Below are 13,447 nucleotides of genomic sequence, written 5' to 3'. Positions count from 1 at the left end.
GCAGGAACGGTCCTTGGTCACCTGAACAAATTCGAACAATTTTCCTCCTTCGCTTTGCAAAGATTCAGTCGACCAACTATCTTCTACAGAGCCCGAAGATTTGACGCAAGCCCATCATAGCAACGTCTGCTCGACGGACCTGCTGCCTGCTGCGCCCTACCTGTCTACACGACTTTGGAAGCTACCCAGGTACCCAGGTAAGCTACCCACCCGTCATTCTAGTGGGGTCGAGGTTGCCCCCCCATTCCCATCCGTCCCCCGATCAACTTGCAACTTGTCTCACACCTCCCAAGTAACCTCCACTGTATCATCACAAAGAACAACTTCCGCCTCTACCCGCCCTCTTCTCCTCAAGGCAAGATAGCTTCTTCCGCTTGTAAAGAGTTCGGCAAACTGGGGAAGCGCAAACTTTCCTGCGACGGGGACTCGCTGCCTCTGCCAACCAAAAAGACGATGACGGTGTGTATCCCAAGGCCCATCCATTCCCTGCCCACCTGCCCGTTTGCTTCAGTCCTGTGGCGCCACGAGCACCTGAGCCTCCTGCGAGCAGCTCCCTATAGCTGCGGCACGTGTCGTGTGAATGCGTGCTGATCGGTGCGTGATGTTTGCAGGACCAGAGGCTCCCCGAGGTCGACCTGGTCACCAGGATGCAGGTCGACGAGTCCGTCGTTGGAAACAACGATATCGACGAGTCTCTCTACAGCCGACAGCTCTATGTCCTGGGTCACGAAGCTATGAAGCGCATGGGCGCTTCCAATGTGCTCATCGTGGGACTCAAGGGCCTCGGTGTCGAGATAGCCAAGAACATTGCGCTTGCTGGCGTCAAGAGCCTGACCCTTCACGACCCTGCCCCTGTGGCCATCGCAGACTTGTCCTCTCAGTTCTTCCTGCGCCCCGACGACGTCGGAAAGCCCCGAGATGCGGTCACTGTACCTCGGGTGGCCGAGCTGAACGCATACACTCCGGTTACCGTGCACAAGTCTTCCGGGTACGTTCTGCCTTCCTGTCCCTTTAAGGGCTTGACCACAAATCAACCACTGACGTCTTGATCTTCCCCAGACTCGCCGATAACCTCGCCGAGCTCAACAAATACCAAGTCGTCGTCCTGACTGGCGCACCCTTGAAGGATCAGCTTGCGATCGGCGACTACTGTCACTCAAAAGGCATATATTTCATCACTGCGGATACTTTCGGCTTGTTTGGAAGCATCTTCTGTGATTTCGGCGAGAAATTCTCGGTCATTGATGCGACCGGAGAGAACCCCCAAAACGGAATCATCGCTGGCATCGACGACGAAGGTCTCGTGTCCGCTCTCGACGAGACCCGCCATGGACTTGAGGATGGAGACTACGTCACATTCTCCGAAATCGAGGGCATGGAGGCTCTGAACAACTCCGAGCCACGGAAAGTTACAGTGAAGGGCCCTTACACTTTCTCGATCGGTGATGTCTCTGGACTGGGCCAGTACAAGCGAGGTGGTCTTTTCCAGCAGGTCAAGATGCCCAAGTTTTTGGATTTCAAGAGCATTACACAGTCATTGACGGAACCCGAATTCCTCGTGTCTGACTACGCCAAGTTTGATCGCCCACAACAGCTGCATATTGGATTCCAAGCTCTGCATGCTTTCGTCCAAACACATGACCGCCTGCCGAAGCCCATGAACAAGGACGATGCCGCCGTGGTGGTCAAGTCGGCTCAGGCATTCGCACAGAAGATGGGTGTTGAGGTCGAGATCGACGAGAAACTCTTGACAGAGTTGAGCTACCAAGCCACAGGAGACTTGAATCCCATGGCGGCTTTCTTTGGTGGACTCGCGGCTCAGGAGGTTCTCAAAGCGGTCTCGGGCAAATTCCACCCAGTGCAGCAGTGGATGTACTTTGACTCTTTGGAATCCCTTCCCCAGGGTTCAAAGAGGACCGAGGAGTTGTGTGCGCCGATCGGAAGCCGGTACGACGGCCAGATAGCAGTCTTCGGCAAGGAGTATCAGGAGAAGATTTCAAACATCAAGCAGTTCCTGGTTGGCGCCGGTGCCATCGGCTGTGAGATGCTGAAGAACTGGGCCATGATCGGTCTTGGTACTGGACCCAATGGCCAGATCACTATCACTGATATGGACTCTATTGAGAAGAGTAACCTGAATCGGCAATTTCTGTTCCGACCCAAGGACGTGGGCCAGATGAAGAGCGACTGCGCAGCTGCGGCCGTTCAACTCATGAATCCAGATCTTAAGGGACACACTGTTTGCTTGAAGGATCGTGTGAGTCCAGAGACTGAGGAAATTTTCAACGAGCAGTTCTGGGGCGGTCTGGACGGTGTCACCAACGCCCTGGACAACGTGGAGGCGAGAACATACGTCGACCGGCGCTGTGTCTTCTTCCAGAAGCCTCTTCTTGAGAGTGGTACGCTGGGTACGAAAGGAAACACACAAGTTGTTTTGCCGGGCATTACAGAGTCGTACTCATCTTCGGTTGACCCGCCTGAGCAGTCCTTCCCGATGTGCACACTTCGAAGTTTCCCCAACAAGATCGAGCACACGATCGCCTGGGCCCGCGAACTGTTTGAGACCAACTTTGTCAAGCCGGCTGAGACGGCAAACCTGTACCTCACGCAGCCGGACTACTTGAAGTCTACGTTGGCACAAGGAGGCGACCAGAAGACGACGCTGACAATGCTTCGCGATTATTTGAAGAACGAGCGTGCGCTGACCTTCGAGGACTGCGTAAGCTGGGCTCGCATGGTTTTCGAGAAGCAGTATAACAACGCAATTCAGCAATTGCTGTACAATTTCCCCAAGGATTCAACGTCCTCCAGCGGGCAGCCCTTCTGGTCCGGTCCCAAGCGAGCACCGGATGCGTTGAAATTCGATATCAACGACCCCACTCACTACCAATTTCTCGTTGCGGCAACTAACCTGCACGCCTTCAACTACAACATCAATGTGCGTGATAAGGATCGCGCTGCATATGAGGCTGCTGTGGAGTCCATGATCGTCCCAGACTTCTCTCCCGACCCTGGTGTCAAGATCCAGGCGGATGAGAAGGAGCCAGTAAGTACCGGCAAACAAAAATTGCATTTCTCACGCCCTGGTCCACAATCTGACTGTTTATAGGACCCCAACCAAGCATCTGGTAACTTTGGGGATGACGCGGAACTGGAGAAGATCGCCAGCGAAATCCCAGATCCCAAATCTCTGGCAGGATTCAAGCTCACGCCCGTGGAGTTTGAGAAAGACGACGACACCAACTACCACATTGACTTCATCACCGCAGCGAGCAACCTCCGCGCGACAAACTACAAGATCGAGACAGCGGATCGCCACAAGACAAAGTTCATCGCTGGCAAGATTATTCCCGCCATCGCGACCACTACCGCCTTGGTCACTGGTCTGGTGGTGTTGGAGCTGTACAAGATCATCGACGGCAAGACAGATGTGGAGCAGTACAAGAACGGATTCGCCAACCTAGCCCTGCCCTTCTTCGGCTTCAGCGAGCCTATAGCCAGTCCCAAGGTCACCTGGAAAGACTTCAATGGCAAGGAGCACACAATGGACAAGATCTGGGACCGGTTCGAGCTCCAGAACATAACATTGAAAGAGCTCCGTGAGGACTTCAAAGAGCGCGGCCTTAGCGTGACCATGTTGAGCTCAGGCGTCAGCCTGCTCTACGCGTCCTTCTTCCCCCCTAACAAGCTTAAAGATCGGGACGCCATGAAGCTTATTGAGCTTGCGGAGTTTGTCTCTAAGAAGCCCATCCCGGCGCACCAGAAGTATGTTATCTTTGAGGTCGTCGCCGAGGACGCGGACGAGGAAGACGTTGAGGTGCCCTACCTGATGGTATCGCGGGATTGAGCAGGTGTGCCTCGTCAGTATGGCCGGATGTAGTAGAATACCGTTAAGAAACATGCAATTACGAGAGCATATCACGATAGACTTCGTTGGTTCTTATTGACTTGGGCTCACACCGTGTGGTGGCCGCCCGACAAAGACCTTAGGTAGATCAATCAGAATGTTTTACTTGCGACAGTCAACCTGGTCTTGTTCCTCTTTTTCGCAGTGGTAGGATAGAACGCAACGGAGTTTTTCGCTCAGTCGCTTTCTCGCGTCCAGATGACTAAGTAACGATGCCCCCCCCCCCCCCCCGCATTGAGCATCAAGGGTGGCCCGACATGCTGTGGACCCAACCCAGTGTCCACGTCATGATTAGACGAGCATTACTGTACGATTTGTCCAGCGCGGTAATGGGCCAGAACTACCTGGCCTAGTACCGAGAGCTTGCCGACTCAGTGTAAGCCGTTAGAAATCATTGTCACTGCCCCTGTGAGCAAGGGGAGTTTGCAAAATCCAGAGATGTTAGACTAGCCAGCCGATGATGAATGGCTGGTGGTAGGTGGCAGTCATTACCAATATATCAATATACGTGCGAGAATTTGCCGCCTTTTGAGAATTGTTCACGAGCTCTTCACAAAAAGGTCGTGAATACTCGGTTCCATGTCATTCAATTCTTTTTCCAAAGTAGCAACGCCGAGGATCGCCAACATAGGTCTAATTGTCCGACAGAGCATTCGCGCCTTATCTTCACAACGACCCTTCTATCCTGTGTATCCGGTAGATAAGATTCCCGTTGCTTGTAGACAATTTCTTCCGATACATAAACCACCGTACTTCCACCACCAGCTCGCCTACTTAACGCAGACAAGAATGGTGAGTGGTGATATCCTCAGAGCTGTGGCACTGCTCGCCGATGACGGCATCACTTGGCAGTGGCCGCCTCCTCCTGACCAGGAGGAGAGAGAGGGACAGGAACTAACATGGATCCTTAGTCGTCCACTGGCAAGGTCACGGATTGGGTGAATCCCGCCGACAAGAGCGGCGAGTTCAAAAGGCAGGTCAGCTCATTCCGCGACTGGATCTCCAACGAGCCCGGAGCAAAGTTCCCCGTGGAGAAGTCGCGATACCACCTGTATATAAGCTATGCCTGTCCTTGGGTAAGTCACTGGTGGCTCAGAAAGCCAGACAACAACGATCGAAAGCAGTGATCACGAGCTGAGCACATCTGCAGGCAACCCGGGCGATCATTGCGAGGAAGCTGAAGGGGCTGGAGGATTACATCACCGTGTCCTCTGTTCACTGGCACCTCGGCGAGAAAGGTAGGCGAGCCTTGTATCCTTGACCCTCGGGGCTGAACGGCAGGAGATGGTGAGAATGCTGAGCTGCTGGACAGGATGGCGCTTCCCAACCGCCGACGACAAGGACGCTGAGGGGGAGGACGTGGTCCCGGACCCCCTCCACGAGGAATTCACCCACCTGCGGCAGATCTACTTCGAGTCTGACCCTGACTACTCTGCACGCTTCACGGTGCCCGTCCTCTACGACAAGAAGCAGAAGCGCATCGTGAACAACGAGAGCAGCGAGATCCTGCGCATGCTTGGAACCGCTGTAGGTGGAACCCACGGCGTGCGCTTCCGTATGCAGAATCCCTCCTGACCTCCCTCTCTCTCCAGTTCGATGAGCAGCTCGACGAGAAGTACCGCAACGTCGTGCTGTACCCGACAGACCTGCATAAGCAGATCGACGAGGCCAACGAGTGGCACTATGACCTGATCAACAACGGCGTGTACAAGTCCGGATTTGCCACCACCCAGGAGGCGTACGAGCGCAATGTCCATGCCCTGTTCGGCGCCCTTGACAAGGCTGAGGCGCACCTTGCCTCGGGCGAAGGGCCGTACTATTTTGGCAAGCAATTGACTGAGACAGATGTTAGGCTGTGAGTATCTCTCTTTACTGTGAACGCCACAAGGCAGAAGCTAATCACAGCATCGTTTAGGTTTGTCACCATTATTCGGTTCGATGTAAGTCTCAACACGATATTCTCGCCCCATTCCTTCCGGCTCAACCGCCCAAATGAACGCTGCCCCGGCTAAGTCCCCTCTGACCTATGTGAAATAGCCCGTCTACGTCCAGCACTTCAAGTGCAACATCAAAGACATTCGGTCCGGCTACCCACACCTGCACTCGTGGATGCGGAACCTGTACTGGAACCACCCGGCCTTCAAGGACACGACCAACTTCCTGCACATCAAGAACCACTACACCCGCTCGCACAAGCAGATCAACCCCTTCTCCATCACGCCGGTCGGCCCTCTCCCGGACATCCTGCCGCTCGATGAGGAGGTGCCTGCTCTGCAGCAGGCCGGGAAGCTGTGAGGACGGGACTTCCGTCGGCGGGGGGTTTCGAGTGAGCGTTTCCCGTGTCCGCAATCTTGCGGAACTGAATGCAGCCAAGGCAGTAATTCTGATATACGACATTTTTTGCGATTCACTTAGGTACACACAAAATGCAAACCTCATGTGAGCTCGTGAGAGAAACGCAAAAACGTAATTTCCTTCGATGACATTCGCGTGTGTGATGATGATAGCTAAAATGTCCTCCCATAGTATCTTGACGCTCTGACCTAATTCGGACTCTATCTCGTCTACCAGACAGAGCCAGAACGTCGAGGTCGTGCAATACAGCGTTTGGGATAGAATTGATTTTCCTGATCGTTGATACTGAGACTTTGTTCACGTCGAGCTTTCGCGGCAAAATCGACTTTCTAAATCATGACCTACATGAGTTTCGAGTTCGCACGCTCGCATAGTCATTTACAGACCAGACAGGCTTGTTTTAATGTCCAATTTCAAATGCTATTGCTTCTCGGTACCCATATACCAAAATGTAGCTACGTGAGTAGATAGTGAAAATCAGCATCATAACTCCAAGCAGCCCTTTACAAACATCCAAACACCAGCCGCCGTCATTAGAATGCTTTCTTTTTTTCCTCCCCTACAAATCCAAGGTGATGTGCAACAGGCAGACCCGCTATGTCCGCCAAAATACTTTACAAACTTCCTCCTCAGATGGTGCGTAATATCGACGAGCCATTAGATAATTATGTAAATGGTATGCAGGTCAAGCATGGGTCACATGATGTGGTGGTCCATGTCCAAAGATAGAAATCTACAGCTGCCCGGACAGGCATGCTTCGGTAGCTATGGTGCATTGTTAGTCACGGCCGCGAAATAATCAAAAAAAATGACGCGGAACGGGAAGTACTTACCAGAATTGATGTACGCCCTCCTGGCATCAAGCGGGACGCCGAATCTTCTCTCCAGCTCCTGCTTCACGCCCTTCTTGGTCACGGTCATAAGATCCGCCGTGCGCAGGATCTCACGGATCTCTGCCAGGAGCGCGTCATCGCCAGGCATGCCGGCGAGGTTGCTCATCTCGAGGTCGTTCTGGCTGCCGCCGAAGAATTGGCTGCCGCCGAACTGGCTTGCGCGGTTGCCTGGGGTGTTGCCGCCACCCATCATCTCGCTGGCCGCAAAGCTCAGGCGGCTCTGGGAGCCAGGCACCTTGAGGTCATTACCGCCATTGTACGGCCCGTGGCCGTAGTTGACGACAGAGCCGGGGCGCGAGGGCGAGTAACCACCCCAGCCGTACTCGGAAACGCCAACATTGGGGCCCGCCTTAGTCGCATAGCTGTAGCCAGAGACCTCGGAGCGGACATCGTCGCGAGCTGTCTGAGCGTCCCAAAGTTCGGCTTGGTACTCCTCCCACTTCTTACGGGGGATAGAGGCCGGGTCGAACTTGCCCTCATCAGAAATGACGACCTTCTTGCCCTTCTCACCAGCGATGACACGGGTGTTGCCCCAGTTGAAATCGTCCATGTGCCAGAAAGCGTACAGAGGGAGAGCGAACGAGTACACGGGAACTGCGCACACGTAGAGCAACATCCACCCGATCATTTCCCACTTGCGACGAAGAATGAAGATAATGGCCTGCAGACCGTAAATAGCACCGAGCATGATGAAGGCTGTCATGGGCACCACAGTAGCGTCGGTGATAAGGAGAACGATCAGGTAGACCAAGTAAGCAATTGTTACAGGTTGCACAACGGTGGTCAGCAGGTCCATGAAAACAATGAATCGCATGCTAAAGCAGCAGAAACCGCAAAGCTGGTTCATGGGCATGAGTTCCATCAGGTTGTGCACTGTGGAGTTGATCCAACGACGTCTTTGCGAGAGGAACACTGTCCAGGAGTCCGGAGCGATAGTCCATGCCTTTGCCTTCATCATATATTTCGTCTTGTACTGCTGGTGATGTCTCAGGAGCAGCGTCGTCAGGTATCGATCCTCACCCAGGTGGAGCAAGTTCTTCATATGCAGAGTGTCGACACGAATGGTTGAGTATTGCTCGACGACCTCCCGGCTGACGAAGAGTGGCTTGCCCGAATCCGCGGCGCGGATCCGGTACATGGTGAAACAACCGGGAAGACAGGTGACAGAGCCAAACAAACTCTCGAAAGCCTTGACTAGGTTGTGCGAGATATAGTACTCGTAGACCTGTATCATGGTGACGAAAGAGCTCTTAGCGTTGGTAAGAGCGGTCTCTCCGCAGACAGCGATCAGGCGAGTGTCGTCCAAGAACGAAGAGACGAAGCGGGTAGCAGAATCTGGAGCGACGACAGTATCTGCGTCCATCTGCAAGAGAAATTCGTAGAACGTGGGATTAACTCCGATGATGTTCCGCACTTGGTGGTACATTTCCAGTTCCAACGGGCTCATGGCCAAATTGTAATGGACACGGTTGAGGAAGCGCATGATGACCATTTGTGAGTCTCGCTTGCCACGGTTACCCGGACGGGAGACTTCAGAAGGCTTGCCCACTTTGACCACGACCATGAACGGAACAATGTGACCCTGTACTTCGTACAGACCAGAGTAGACCTTGCCCATGTTGTGCTGCTTCATTCCTTCACCGAGAGACTCGAAGCTGAGGGGCTCAGGGTCGACAGTCTCTGAAACTCCAAGAATGTCCAAAACAATACGAGGCGTGGGCCTGTCGTTACCTTGTCCGATAATCATGCCGTCACAAATCACAACCAGCAATTTGCGCTTGTCATCGTAACGCATACGAGCAGCTGAGTCGATGGCACGACGCAAAGAGTCCTCGTCTTCTGTGTAGGCTGGAATCTGACACATGATGAATTTGTCTAGATTCTCTGGGACGTTGTTTCCGCCAAATTGTAACGCGGCGAGGAACTTGACTCCAATGATGGAGCAGAGAAGGATAGACACGGCCAGAATTAAGTAGTTGGCGAACTGACACCGAACGGAATTCCTGGTGTCGACGTCTGCGATGTAAAAGAGGTTGTCCAGACACAGCTTCATCCGGGATTTCATGCTGGTGTCGATAGCCAAAGCGTCCCACAGCTTGGTAACATCTGCGCCGGCCCTTTGCTGGAAGAGATCGACAACGAGTGGATTCATGAAGTTGACCAGATCGCCGTCCGTTGGTGGTGATTCTCCAACAGGGGCTTCCATGCGTCGGCCACCAGCAATGTACTTGGTCAGATCGTAAATGCGCGAGCCTATGATGCCGACAGACTTCCCCTTGTTGCCCTGTTTCTTGATATATTCAGGAGTGTAGCCGATGTTGCCCTTCTTGAAGCCGCCTTGCTTGAGCCGGATCATCTGTTCCGTGAACCAGTCTGGACGACTGTCATTTGTGAAGTATCGGAAGTCATGATACTTGGAGTACAGGGAGGTCAGGCTGGTGGTACTCGAAGATCCCGTGAAGTTGGTCGATGTGTAGTCCAGGGTCACAGACGGGTCAACGGTGCCATCAACGCCTTGGCATAGGGCTGATACCTGTACTGGGAACAGATCGGTGACATCTACACCGGCGAATTTCTGGAGGGTCGTGTCCGAGATGTACGAGGGATAGTGCGTCGGCGCGAAAGCGTTCAGGTCGAAGACGATGCCGCGAATGGCGACGTAGGAGCCCTTGCCGTTTTTGCCGTTGTAATCCGTGAGCTCGGAAGAGCTGAACACATTCTGTTTGGGACAGATAATCGAGGGCAGAGCAATAGTGAAGAACACAGCGACCGCGCAGCTGAACCAGATGATCATGTTGATTGCCAGCTTCTCTCGCCAGGCCATGCGCACATCCTTTCGAGGCATTTTGCCCATGACACGGATGAGGACGTCGGGTACCCAGAAAGTTAGGACATAGACGAAGAAGACCCATCGCTTTCGAGTGCCACTGTCCCTGAATTCCTCAACTTCCTCCATTGTCTTCTCGTTGCTCTTCTGTGCCATCTCCTCGCGGGTCTCGAGGTTCTTGAACATGTCGCCACCGCCCATCGCAGACACTCCGGCATCTGAGCGAGCATCAACATCGTCGCTGCCAAAGTACCCAGACTTTGTTTTGTCGTTGTAGCCAGGTGTATTGCTTGCAGAGAGCAGGCGCTCTTTCGAAGCTGCGAAGGGGTCGCTTGGGGTCGCGCCAGGGGTGAGGTTGTCACCTGCGTCGGATGGCAGTCGATAACGGGTAGACTCCACCTCGGCAAAATTGGACATTTCCATCCAGCAGCGTTCACTGAGGAAGACACCGGTCGAGCCTATTTGCACCTCGTTGCTCGGCCACCGCTTCTCCTCAACAACCAGCTCGACCTTCTCCCGTTCGCTGCCAACGAGGATAGTGTCCGCGTCAGCCAAGCCCAGGAACTCGGCAAAAGGCAGAAACACTGTGAAGTCTGCTGAGCGCAGGCGTTGGCTGATCTCGGCAATGCCGAACGTCTGTACCTGTGTCCGCACACATTTGCTGTCGAACTGATTCGCAATCCTCCTGTCGTTGGGCTTAAGACAGAAAACAAAGTATGCGTTGGTGCCGGGCGTAGTCACAGACTTGGTGACGTTGTCCAGAGCAGATAAGAATTGACCGGATGCTCCCTGCTCGCTGTGGCGAATACTTCGCTTTGGCTCACTGGATTCCTCCTCCACCTTCTCAGACTCCTCATGAGCCGTGGTAACCGCGGTTCCAGGGCGCCTCACTGTACCGGGGCGGTACCTGTTCTTCCTCGACATGACGCTCGGAGCACGCGTAGGCTTGGAGCTGACGGTGGCTTGCATGACAGCAGTTCGCTCCTGTGGGTGAACGACGGTTTGCAGGGCCTCCTGACCAAACAGACGGGCTACAAAGTCGCTCTTGGTCGAGTTGATGAGATTGAGCAAGTCGCCAGAGATAACCTCACCGTTCTCTTCCACCAGGCCCTTTACAGCATATTCGACCTCTCCAGCAAAATGCCTGACAGTGAACGAAGCAGCGGCATTCTCGGATAGGAAGTTGCTACCTGGGAGTCTGGCAGTAGCAGAACTGACTGAGATGGCCGGGTTCTTGCCCTCGAATCGTTTTCTCAAGCTCTCCAGCAGCTGTATATCAGTGCGGTGACGCCGAGTTTGGTCATCAAGGATACTCAGCAGACCATTGCCAGGTTTCAGAAGCCCCTTAGTGGCATCTGAGTTGTCGAAATAGCTTGTTGCCGCGACAGACACCTCCTCGCTCTCGAGCAGTTCCGCCTTGTTGTCAAAGAAATTCTTCAATGTCAGGTTGTACAGAGCCTCCGTGGCAGCGTTGTTGAGAAGCTGGTCGATCGTGGAGTGGGTGGAAGACTGCTGAATGAAACCGGGGAAGTCGACAATAGAGACCGTGTTGGCGATAGACTCTTCGGGGGCACATATTCTTTGGTTAATGTTCTCTATGACGTACGCAACGAGCAACGAGTACAATGTCCTGGCGAGCTCGTTGGCGTTGGACCGAGCTCCTGCAGGATCCAACATGACAGTGACTCTTTCCTTGTGGATGATCTTGGTCTTGTAACCCAGGGTTGTCTGTAGGTCTTGCTGGCTAACTCCCAGGAAGGCCGCCACGATGCTCAGGACGTCCTTGTTCTTGACTGTAGTCGAGGTTTGGCCGCCCTCATGGGAGAAGCCACCACTGTCGTCCCCTGCGACTGTTGTGCTGTTGGATGTCTCGAACTCAAGCTGGCCGATGTGCAGAATAGTGGCTAGAATCTGGCAAATCTCTGCGATCTCACCCCTTGCGAATTCAAGTTTCCGCAGCGCCGTCTTGAACAGCTGAAAGCCCTCCACATCGTTGATGCCGACCTTGAGCTGGGTGGGATGGCCGAGGAACCTCCATCTCTTCTGACTGGTCCCGCCAGGCTGATCAAGACCAAGATGCTGCTTTTCAGCACCACTAGTCCCAGCGAGAAGGTAGTAGAGAACGTGGAAATTTCGCTCTCCGGTTGGTACTTCTGCGATCCTGCTCCGTTCGAGACGGTGATCAAGCAGCTTGCCACCAATCAGCTGAGGGTGTGTCGAGGAGGACGTGTCGTACTGCAGCTCGTAGAACAGACCAGCCTTGGAAGCAGTCGGCGTGGTGGCAGTCTTGGTAGTCGTCAGGGTGTCGAAGACGTACGCGGCTAGGGAGACCTTGTTGGATAGAGGCGTAGAGGTTTTGTTCAGGAGGGCGGTGAGGATGTGTGATCGCACGGTGGTCTTGCCAGAGCCGGATTCACCACTAATTTCAAGTCAGTTTTGCGAGACAATAGGACAGTGAGAGTACAAAAGACAAAGCGCGCTTACAGGAACAGGATGGCTTGGTTCTCGGAACGATGGCCCAGCCTGATGAAGGCCCTATCCGCCATGTCCTCGGCACCAGCCATGGCGCTTCCCTCTTTGCCCCCATCGTGGCCCTTGGTGGACGAGGTGTAGGTGTTGAGGGAAATCAGGGCGTGGGAGGACAGCTGTGCCGTCGGTATGTTGACATGGAATCGACTGGCGAGGTGTGCCGTGATCTGCGTGTCAGACTGAAGGTGAGCAGGCAACGAGGGCAGCGATGGTTGTGTGTGAGCACCACCGCTGCCGCCGCCGTGGACGTTTGACGCCATGGTGGACGTTGAGGTTCTTCCGAGACAGCCAGAAACGGCGTCTGGGGGATCCTGAGCCCAAGCGTTCCCTCTCCCAGTGAGCGTTGTGGTTCACGACTGAGGTGAGAAACCGTGCAGAATTGAGCGCTGCTACGCTCCCGGAGTCTTGTACCCAGACTCAAGGACGGCAGAGCAGATGTTTGCTTGTGGTTACCGCCGTGACAGACGTCTTGTTGAGCTCTTTTCAACTACAACACAGACCTGGGGTGGTAGTGATCGAGACTGTAGGTTTGACAGTCTCGAGATCAACGAACGGCTCAACAATCACTATAACTCGATTAAAAGTGAACGAGCGTCGACCAAAAAAATTGACAAAACGAATGTCTGGGTAGTATGATGAGGAGCAAGAGCAAAGGCAACAACAATATGCAAGCAACCGAATGCTTCAGAACGGATCACGCCCAGCCCTGGTCTAAGAGTCCGAAGGTGCGGGCGATACAACACAGCGAGTAGCAGCTAGGTGTAAACTGTACGTACAGTAGTACAGTGTACAGCATCAGGCGCCGCTCGGATTGGAGCCGTGGCTTGTTCAGGTTTACCAATGATTTCCGAGTGAAAGGGGGCAGCGGCCACGGACAAGCTGGGCAGTGTAAGGGACCATTCTGGGGCAAGTATATTTTTGTACGGCGTGCCGATG

The 13,447-nt window shown here is 53.9% G+C and overlaps 3 protein-coding genes across 3 annotated transcripts; 2 read left to right on the top strand and 1 right to left on the bottom strand.

The window, feature by feature from the left end:
* Positions 1-453: 453 nt before the first annotated feature.
* Positions 454-3,847, top strand: J7T55_012590 (ubiquitin-activating enzyme e1 1; the record flags this gene model as incomplete). Its single annotated transcript, XM_053145235.1, has 5 exons — positions 454-459; positions 612-988; positions 1,060-2,399; positions 2,451-3,046; positions 3,110-3,847. The coding sequence occupies 5 exons, from the start codon at positions 454-456 to the stop codon at positions 3,845-3,847; spliced, it is 3,057 nt and encodes a 1,018-aa protein (XP_052991983.1).
* An 849-nt stretch (positions 3,848-4,696) lies between these two features.
* On the top strand, positions 4,697-6,202 carry J7T55_012589 (glutathione s-transferase gst3; the record flags this gene model as incomplete). The annotated part of the gene is made up of 7 exons (XM_053145234.1): positions 4,697-4,699; positions 4,819-4,983; positions 5,058-5,145; positions 5,220-5,434; positions 5,500-5,762; positions 5,823-5,847; positions 5,945-6,202. 7 exons carry the CDS (start codon positions 4,697-4,699, stop codon positions 6,200-6,202), a joined length of 1,017 nt encoding a protein of 338 aa, XP_052991982.1.
* Positions 6,203-6,995: 793 nt separating this feature from the next.
* Positions 6,996-12,771, bottom strand: J7T55_012588 (uncharacterized protein; the record flags this gene model as incomplete). Its single annotated transcript, XM_053145233.1, has 3 exons — positions 6,996-7,027; positions 7,096-12,401; positions 12,467-12,771. 3 exons carry the CDS (start codon positions 12,769-12,771, stop codon positions 6,996-6,998), a joined length of 5,643 nt encoding a protein of 1,880 aa, XP_052991981.1.
* Between the last annotated feature and the right edge of the window lie 676 nt (positions 12,772-13,447).

This window comes from Diaporthe amygdali (genome assembly GCF_026229845.1).
Source record: "Diaporthe amygdali strain CAA958 chromosome Unknown NODE_20_length_815715_cov_65_842320, whole genome shotgun sequence".
In the NCBI taxonomy this organism is placed as follows: Eukaryota; Fungi; Ascomycota; class Sordariomycetes; order Diaporthales; family Diaporthaceae; genus Diaporthe; species Diaporthe amygdali.
This window is presented reverse-complemented; position numbering and strand designations above follow the sequence as displayed.